General features: G+C 45.8%; 1 protein-coding gene across 1 annotated transcript; it reads left to right on the forward strand.

Moving 5' to 3' along the window:
* Window positions 1-2,348: 2,348 nt before the first annotated feature.
* Window positions 2,349-10,412, forward strand: LOC124290215 (mucin-2-like). Its single transcript, XM_046726928.1, has 4 exons — window positions 2,349-2,809; window positions 2,958-3,143; window positions 4,214-4,422; window positions 9,994-10,412. The coding sequence occupies exons 1-4, from the start codon at window positions 2,349-2,351 to the stop codon at window positions 10,410-10,412; spliced, it is 1,275 nt and encodes a 424-aa protein (XP_046582884.1).
* Window positions 10,413-10,760: the final 348 nt, after the last annotated feature.

Consider the following 10,760-nt stretch of genomic DNA (forward strand, 5'->3'; position numbering starts at 1 on the left):
TCATTTCAGCACCCACTAATCCCAGAGACGGACAGACAGATACGGACAGAAGGATTATCTCATCATTGCATTACCAACTAATCCGAGAGACGGACAGACAGAGACGGGCAGACGGGTTATCTAATCTTTGCATTATCCACTAATCCGAGAGACGGACAGACGGGTTATCTAATCTTTGCATTACCCACTACTCCCAGAGACGGACAGACGGGTTATCTAATGTTTGCATTACCCATTAATCCGAAAGACGGACAGACGGGTTATCTAATCTTTGCATTACCCACTAATCCGAGAGACGGACAGACGGGCATCACTCCGAGAGACGGACAGACGGGTCATCTAATTTTGCATTACCCACTAAGCCGAGAGACGGACAGACGGGTTATCTAATCTTTGTATTACCCACTAATCCGAGAGACGGACACACTAATCTGAGACGGGTTATCTAATCTTTGGACAGACGGGTTATCTAATCTTTGCATTACCCACTAATCCGAGAGACGGACAGACGGGTTATCTAATCTTTGCATTACCCACTAATCCGAGAGACGGACAGACGGGCCATCTGATTTTGCATTACCCACTAATCCGAGAGACGGAGAGACGGGTTATCTAATCTTTGCATTACCCACTAATCCGAGAGACGGACAGACGGGTTATCTAATCTTTGCATTACCCACTAATCCGAGAGACGGACAGACGGGTTATCTAATCTTTGCATTACCCACTAATCCGAGAGACGGACAGACGGGTTATCTAATCTTTGCACTAACCAAGACCAGAGAGACGGACAGACGGGTTATCTAATCTTTGCATTAACCACTAATCCGAGAGACGGACAGACGGGTTATCTAATGTTTGCATTAACCACTAACCAGAGAGACGGACAGACGGGTGATCTAATCTTTGCACTAACCACTAATCCGAGAGACGGACAGACGGGTTATCTAATCTTTGCATTACCCACTAATCCGAGAGACGGACAGACATCCTATCTAATCCTTCTTTTTCTCATTTTCACACAGATGAACAAACAGTTTATCGGCTCATTCGCTAACCCACTAATCCGAGAGACGGACAGGCGGGTTATCTAATCTTTGCATTACCCACTAATCCGAGAGACGGACAGACATCCTATCTAATCCTTCTTTTTCTCATTTTCACACAGATGAACAAACAGTTTATCGGATCATTCGTTAACCCACTAATCCGAGAGACGGACAGACATCCTATCTAATCCTTCTTTTTCTCATTAAAACACAGATGAACAAACAGTTTATCGGCTCATCCACTAATCCGAGAGACGGACTCTAGTGTTATCTAATTATTCGCTTACTCATTAATCCGAGAGACGAACGACAAGCTATATGGCTAACAAACTCTTGGGCATAAGACCGGTAGGCAGATGACCTGTATCTGATTGTAACTGTGACTGAATGCTGGACCAGACAAACAGGTGACTGAAGGTATGAGCAATGCTCCATTAGACGGCATGGGTTGCTGGACAACGAGTCACAGAGGGTTCATTGTACTACGACTGTTTATTACGACATACATAGCACATGGTAGGCTTTCTGTAACGGAACTCTGTGGATGGGCTACAGTGAGTACCCGTGAAGGTCCGGGTAAGAATATTGATCTTCAGTAACCCATGCTTGTCGTAAGAGGCGACTAATGGGATCGGGTGGTCAGGCTCGCTGACTTGGTTGACACATGTGAACGGTTCCCAGTTGCGCAGATCGATGCTCATGCTGTTGATCACTGGATTGTCTGGTCCAGACTCGATTATTTACAGACCGCCGCCATATAGCTGGAATATTGCTGAGTGCGGCGTAAAACTAAACTCACTCACTCACTCGCTACAGTGAGATCTTAACGCTGAATTGATCCCAACTCACAGATTCACTTCATGCTGGTACAGCGCAAAGGTGACCGTAACCTATACATAGACTTACGCCAGTTGTAGCACTAGAGTCGCTTTGTGGTAAAGGGCTGTGGTCCTTAGATTTATCTACACGATTACTAAACACATGATCAGTACACCACCATCCTCCTTAACCTTGTAATGAGTAAATCGCCCCCAACAGGTTCACTGTACACCATTCCTCTCGTGTAGTGTTTGCTGTAAACACCCATTTGTCACTTCCCGTGTGTTCTGTGAAAACACTTTGCCATCTGCTTAGACCGGTGAGTGCTGTGGGTCAGACAGGTGAGGGAGGCTAGTTTACTTGGAATTGTTGGTTTTCTCGTAGATTAAAAGGGTGAATGCTGGCTTATGACGATTTGCTGATTGTCCACATATTCCACCAGATCCCACACGCGAAGACGATAACACAAATCACTCAATGATGGCCCCAGCAGCCACCAAACTCACATTACCAGGCTCCAACAGCCACCAACCTCACATTACCAGGCTCCAACAACCACCAACATCCTCCTACCAGGCTCCAACAACTATCAACATCCTCCTACTAGGCTCCAACAACCACCAACAACCAGGCTCCAACAACTACCAACATCCTCCTACCAGGCTCCAACAACCACCAACCTCAAACTACCAGGCTCCAACAACTATCAACATCCTCCTACCAGGCTCCAACAACTATCAACATCCTCCTACTAGGCTCCAACAACCACCAACCTCAAACTACCAGGCTCCAACAACTACCAACATCCACCTACTAGGCTCCAACAACCACCAAACTCAAACTACCAGGCTCCAACAACTATCAACATCCTCCTACCAGGCTCCAACAACTATCAACATCCTCCTACTAGGCTCCAACAACCACCAACCTCAAACTACCAGGCTCCAACAACTATCAACATCCTCCTACTAGGCTCCAACAACCACCAACCTCAAACTGCCAGGCTCCAACAACTATCAACATCCTCCTACTAGGCTCCAACAAACTCAAACTACCAGGCTCCAACAACTATCAACATCCTCCTACCAGGCTCCAACAACTATCAACATCCTCCTACCAGGCTCCAACAACCATCAACCTCACATTATTCCACTCCTACAACCATCAATCCCCGGCTGCAACAAACTCAAGGCAACCACCCGACTTCAACATCCTCTTTTCTCCGACAGCATCTGGACAAGTTCCCCTCCCCATTCCACTCCGCATATCGTTGCTGTAAGGCACAGTGTGAGAGGATCCCGATGTTTCCCCCTCCCCCGCCCTCCTCCTTACGCCGTCGCACTCTCGCGGTCGGGTAGAAATCCCGTAATCATTTGATAAGGGCTGCGGTACGTCCGCCAAGCTTTAAAGATTACACTGCAGTACTCAATACAGACAATAGGAGACAATATGTCGCTCCCCGGAAATAAAAAAAAGTAAAATGAGAAACTACTTCATCAAAAAGCTATGAGGTCAATCCTGAGGATGTGCTGGGGGATGCGCGATCCACAAGACGACGAAAGTCTACCCGTTAGATGAAAAGGACACAGAGCCGTAAACCGCTGGTGACCCAGGGTACAACAGCCTGAGTACAGAGGGGGTAGTCTGTCTCACAGACCCTGAACCACATTCCCATATTGCCTAGCCTTCTCTGCAGTGCTAAAGCCCTAAATAAAGTAAGTCTAGATTTCCTCAGGTTCAGGAAAATCTGAATCTCTGGTCTCCCTGGGGCTCCTTTTCAATTTAAATGGGCTTGTTTGTTACTATCAAAATTAGGCTAGAATGCACTTTGCCGGGCGCAGCCGTCTCCCTTCACTTGCATCTTTAGAGTCAAACAACCCTTTACGATACTTAGGGTTAACGTTTAGGGTTAGGGTATGGCACCCTTTACGATCTTTAGGGTTAGGGTTTAGGGGCACTCTTTACGATCCTTAGGGTAAGGCACCTTTTACGATCCTTAGAGTTAGGGAACCCGGGAAAAAGTGCGCCCGGTAAACTGCAGTACTCCCCAAATTTATATATATTCAGAGACTAAGCATTTGTCTAAGAGGGGGGGCACAATCCATGGTTGGCACGGGGTACCACAGCCTGAGAACAGGAGGGGCATACAATTCTCCAATCCAGAGAAAGTCAACCTGTGTACTACAGCAAGCTTATTGATGAAAGTTATGCCATAACAAAGTGCAGATTCACTCTGTTTATCTGAATGATGTAAAGTATTATATATTCAGAAAATGTTCTGTTCACGAAAATTATTGACTGTTCTTGTGAGGTTTTAGATGAAATAATGGCATAAACCTTTCCAGTACTCAAAACTTAGGACACCCCCCATCCAGCCCACAGGTCCACCCCAACCACCAGGACCCCGTCCTGCCTAGAGTCACGCTGTGGGGGATCAGCGTGTTTGCTGAACGTGATACATCAGGACCTGGCGTGGAGAGTCGGAGCAGGCCGCTAAGTTGCTTGTCTGTGGAGCTTCGTGGTCTGCCATGTTCCCTTGTCTCTGTGGCGTCAGGTAAGCCGCTGTCAGTCATTAATTAGTCTTCACTGTTTACAACCCGGCACGCAACACCTCGAAGTGTCGCCATGTTGACCTTGTAATCCCAATACAACCCTGTTGCCCATCAGTGTTCAAGGCGCACTAATCTATAACATCATAGTCATTCCTCTTTCATTTTGGAGCGGCGATCTGCATGCATTGTTTTACGGCGCAGTTCTAGTTGGACCAAACAAACCAGTGAGCGATGGCATGAGCATTATCTATGTATATACAATGACGCCCTCATGCGAACCAGTCCACGTTATTTGGCAATAGACTCTCAGCAAGCACGAGACATGAACGCTCTATTGTATGTAGAGTATTTCTATTGTATGTAAAGTATCTCTATTGTATGTACAATAGCTCTGTTATATGTACAGTAGCTCTGCTGTATGTACAGTAGCTCTGCTGTATGTACAGTAGCTCTATTGTATGTACAGTAGCTCTATTGTATGTACAGTAGCTCTATTGTATGTACAGTAGCCCTGCTGTATGTACAGTAGCTCTATTGTGTGTACAGTAGCTCTACTGTATGTACAGTAGCTCTATTGTATGTACAGTAGCGCTATTGTATGCACAGTAGCTCTGTTGTATGTACAGTAGCTCTATTGTATGTACAGTAGCTCTGTTGTATGTACAGTAGCTCTGTTGTGTGTACAGTAGCTCTGTTGTATGTACAGTAGCTCTATTGTATGTACAGTAGCTCTGCTGTATGTACAGTAGCTCTGCTGTATGTACAGTAGCTCTATTGTATGTACAGTAGCGCTATTGTATGTACAGTAGCTCTGTTGTGTGTACAGTAGCTCTGTTGTGTGTACAGTAGCTCTGTTGTATGTACAGTAGCTCTATTGTATGTACAGTAGCTCTATTGTATGTACAGTAGCTCTATTGTATGTACAGTAGCTCTATTGTATGTACAGTAGCTCTGCTGTATGTACAGTAGCGCTATTGTATGTACAGTAGCTCTGTTATATGTACAGTAGCTCTGCTGTATGTACAGTAGCGCTATTGTATGTACAGTAGCTCTATTGTGTGTACAGTAGCTCTGTTGTATGTACAGTAGCTCTATTGTATGTACAGTAGCTCTATTTAATACCGTGATTAATCTGACTCGATCTGTTTCGGAGAGGCTCTCGTTCGACTTGATTGTCTGGTTCGTCTCTTCCGACCTAAACGTCCTGTTGATCTTTCTTCTCTTCCGATTTAAGCGACGAGTGTGTCCCCATTTCCATGAATCGAGCATTAAATATATCTCCCCGAGTTGAGAGTCTAGTATATCCCCATCTTCCCGAGTTGAGAGTCTAGTATATTCCCATCTTCCCGAGTTGAGAGTCTAGTATATCCCCATCTCTCCGAGTTGAGTGTCTAGTATATCCCCATCTGCCCGAGTTGAGAGTCTAGTGTATCCCCATCTCTCCGAGTTGAGTGTCTAGTATATCCCCATCTGTCCGAGTTGAGAGTCTAGTGTATATCCATCTTCCCGAGCTGAGTGTCTAGGATATCCCCATCTGTCCGAGTTGAGTGTCTAGTATACCCCCATCTGTCCGAGTTGAGAGTCTAGTGTATCTCCATCTTCCTGAGTTGAGAGTCTAGTATATCCCAATCTCTCCGAGTTGAGTGTCTAGTATATCCCCATCTCTCCGAGTTGAGTGTCTAGTATATCCCCATCTCTCCGAGTTGAGTGTCTAGTATATCCCCATCTCTCCGAGTTGAGAGTCTAGTGTATCTCCATCTTCCCGAGTTGAGTGTCTAGTATATCCCCATCTGTCCGAGTTGAGTGTCTAGTGTATCTCCATCTTCCCGAAGTGAGTGTCTAGTATATCTCCATCTTCCCGTGTTGAGAGTCTAGTATATCCCCATCTCTCCGAGTTGAGTGTCTAGTATATCCCCATCTCTCCGAGTTGAGAGTCTAGTGTATCTCCATCTGTCCGAGTTGAGAGTCTAGTGTATCCCCATCTTCCTGAGTTGAGAGTCTAGTATATCCCCATCTCTCCGAGTTGAGTGTCTAGTATATCCCCATCTCTCCGAGTTGAGAGTCTAGTGTATCTCCATCTTCCCGAGTTGAGCGTCTAGTATATCCCCATCTGTCCGAGTTGAGTGTCTAGTGTATCTCCATCTCTCCGAGTTGAGAGTCTAGTGTATCTCCATCTTCCCGAAGTGAGTGTCTAGTATATCCCCATCTGTCCGAGTTGAGAGTCTAGTGTATCTCCATCTTCCCGAGTTGAGAGTCTAGTGTATCTCCATCTTCCCGAGTTGAGAGTCTAGTATATCCCCATCTCTACGAGTTTTGAGTCTAGTATATCCCCAATCTTCCCTAGTTGAGAATCTAGTATATTTCCATCTCTTCGAGTTCAGAGTCTAGTATATCCCTATCTTCCCTAGTTGAGAGTCTAGTATATCCCCATCCTCCCGAGTTGAGAGTCTAGTATATCCCCATCTTCCCTAGTTGAGAGTCTAGAATACCTCCATCTTCCCCAGTTGAGAGTCTAGAATACCTCCATCTAATATCCCTATTTCACCGAGTTGAGCGTCTGACGTCTGCGCATTACCCGATGTTACAGTAGAAGCTAATGAAGCCTGCAGACCCTGACTGGACTCTGGTGACAGTGATCCCAGGATTAGGGCCGAGCCTGGGTGGCACCTCACTGGGTTGCAGTCTCGCTCTGACGCCGGGATCGCCGCCTTGAAGGGGGAGGGGCACCTGCTGCTTTTAATCAAGATTTTCTCAGGTTGCAGAGGTAATCAGACACCTGAAATGTTCACAGGCTTTGTTACAGCGACTTGTAGTCGGGATTCCGTGGTCGTCTGGGCATAGCGTTGCTGGCGTAGTACTCACGACAACCACTCCTTGACGACAGCAACATCGTCAACAACACTGCACAATGACTGTTACTTTCAAACACACATTTCTAACCCAGAGGCCACTGGTAAAGGTACGCCAGTCATGTTATCAAAACACGAACATTTTATCCAAGGTTTGTTCAAGCCTTTACCGACATAAACAAAACCGTTGACCAACACATGTACTGTTTTGCTATGTTATTGCACAATAAATGTCACTGTTTAGAAAACGATAGGGACCTTAATTTTAAAAAGCTGACTTGCAAGTTTTACTCCTTTTTAAAATCAAGTTAAATGTAGTTACTCCGCATTCGGTGGACTATCATCGCGGAATCTGGTTTACTATGCATGGTGTCAGTCAAATTGTGCTATACATGAGTGTCTCTTGACAAATATTGATGAGAAAAAGATGAATGGAAATTGGTATGACATGACAATAGACGAGTACTTGAATAAACCAATTAAAATATCTGCCTTAAGCTTTCCCGGTAGCGATGTAAGGTGTAGTGATTTCCGACTACAGCGGCAGACAGGAACGTTACCGTGTTTACATACATATCGTCACGTCTCATTGCATTCTTTGATCCTGCCGCCCAGCTGACCGTATTCACGCAGGTAATGTCGACGGTGTTGTGTGATGGGGTGGGGAGGGAGACGCCCCCTCGGCGCCAGATTGGGTCGTCATCTCACCCCACCAACCTTTTACAGTAGTGTCAATTCAATCAAGAATATCCAAATAGAATATTTTACTGACGTGTTACATTAACAAACAAAAAATACAGAATGAGCTGCACTCTCCGTGAAATGTGGTTACATTATAACACATAGACAGTAGGGTTCTACTGTCCTCGTGTTCGCTTGAAAATAGGCTATACTTGCCCTGGTGTGGAATAGTACAGCTGGGTCAGCTTGGCCCCCACACACCGGTGCCTGGTAGTAAGAGGTTTGTTGTTAATATTGTGTGTCACTGTCCAAGTGTTCTTCACGATCAGTGTATTCAGTTCACACGACAATACAAGCGCCTGGTACATTAATTCCCCAAACCCCATACGAGATTCAGAGGAAGGATCACCCGTCCAAGCACACTGATCTTGTTGATGTGTAAACAATCAAACTGAATCATTTGCGGCCATGTTTTCAACGCCAGAGTGAGTGAGTTTAGTTTTACACCGCTTTTAGCAATATTCCAGCAATATCACGGCGGGGGACACCAGAAATGGGCTTCACACATTGTACCCATATGGGGAATCGAACCCGTGTCTTCGGCGTGACGAACGAACGTTTTAACCACTAGGCTACCCCACCACCCCCTCAACACCAGAACTATATATAAATAACTGTTTTATTTAATGGATGCATACTGATAACCTAATCAAGTCCAAGAATTCAGTATGTCATGTGTATCGTACCTTTTCGAATACGCTGGGCGTCCAAAACTCCTATATTCGCCCTGTGCCTAGTTAAAGCTCCACACACACACAGCAGTGTTGTCCTAAAACACCGGTTGTAGAATATGTCTTTTACCTTGTAACTACACAATGGTAAGCTGACAGAGCCACCACATCTCTCCTGTGGTCTAATTACTGCTAAATTGCATCATTTGAGTGCTAACACTAACTTGAAGTGAAATTGACATGGTTTTGACTTTCTCCCTCCTTCGCCGACTCCTGGGTAAACACCTGTGTTGAAGGAGCCTGTCTCCACACATGCTATATACCATATAAACGTTCACCAGACGTGCTATATACCATATAAACGTTCACCAGACGTGCTATATACCATATAAACGTTCACCAGACGTGCTATATACCATATATACGTTCACCAGACATGCTATATACCATATAGACATTCACCAGACATGCTATATACCATATAAACATTCACCAGACGTGCTATATACCATATAAACGTTCACCAGACATGCTATATACCATAAAAACGTTCACCAGACGTGCTATTGACCATATAAACGTTCACCAGACGTGCTATATACCATATAAACGTTCACCAGACATGCTATATACCATGGCGTTCACCAGACGTGTTATATACCATATAAACATTCACCTGACGTGCTATATACCATATAAACATTCACCAGACGTGCTATATACCATATAAACATTCACCAGACGAGTTATATACCATATAGACGTTCACCAGACGTGCTATATACCATATAAACGTTCACCAGACGTGCTATATACCATATAAACGTTCACCAGACGTGCTATATACCATATACACATTCACCAGACGTGCTATATACCATATAAACGTTCACCAGACGTGCTATATACCATATAAACTTTCACCACACATGCTATATACCATATAAACGTTCACCACACATGCTATATACCATATACACGTTCACCAGACGTGCTATATACCATATAAACGTTCACCAGACATGCTATATACCATATAAACTTTCACCACACATGCTATATACCATATAAACGTTCACCACACATGCTACATACGGAAGGCAATTCTCAGGACTATCTTGGGTTTGTTGGCCAACGACTGGGAAATGGTTCGAACCTCTTAGCAATCTTCAGTCGAAAAAGGCTCTCGTAAAATCCCTACCTCTCTTTTCTTGAACTTCCAAAATTATATTTTAGTCTGCATGGTTTGTTCATTGCCAATCATTCCACGGATAGTATTCACATAAAACACATTGAGATGGTGCCACCCCAGTACATCGTTACCCCTTCCCTGTAACACCGGCACCCCTCAGTACATCGTCGCCCCCACCCTGGAACATCGCCACCCCCCAGTACATCGTTACCCCTTCCCTGGAACATCGCCTGCCCCCAGTACAACGTTATCCCCACCCTGTAACACCGCCACCCCTCAGTACATCGTTACCCCCACCCTGTAACATCGCCACCCCCGAGTACATCGTTACCCCCACCCTGGAACCCCGGCACCTCAGTACATCGTTACCCCTTCCTGGAACATCGCCACCCCTCAGTACATCGTTACCCCAACCCTGTAACACCGGCACCCCTCAGTACATCGTTACCCCCACCCTGGAACACCGCCACCCCTCAGTACATCATTACCCCACCCTGGAACACCGCCATCCCCATTACATCGTTACCCCCACCCTGTAACACCGCCACCCCTCAGTACATCGTTACCCCTTCCCTGTAACATCGCCACCTCAGTACATCGTTACCCCCACCCTGTAACATCGCCACCCCTCAGTACATCGTTACCCCACCCTGTAACACCGCCACTTCAGTACATCGTTACCCCCACCCTGTAACATCGCCACCCTCAGTACATCGGTACATCGTTACCCCCACCCTGGAACACCCCACCACCCCCAGTACATCGTTACCCCTTCCCTGTAACATCGCCACCTCAGTACATCGTTACCCTCACCCTGGAACATCGCCACCCCAGTACATCGTTACCCCACCCTGTAACATCGCCACCCCTCAGTACATCGTTACCCA

Source organism: Haliotis rubra, unplaced genomic scaffold, assembly GCF_003918875.1.
Source record: "Haliotis rubra isolate DU_JTF1 unplaced genomic scaffold, ASM391887v1 Scf46, whole genome shotgun sequence".
Lineage (NCBI taxonomy): Eukaryota > Metazoa > Mollusca > Gastropoda > Lepetellida > Haliotidae > Haliotis > Haliotis rubra.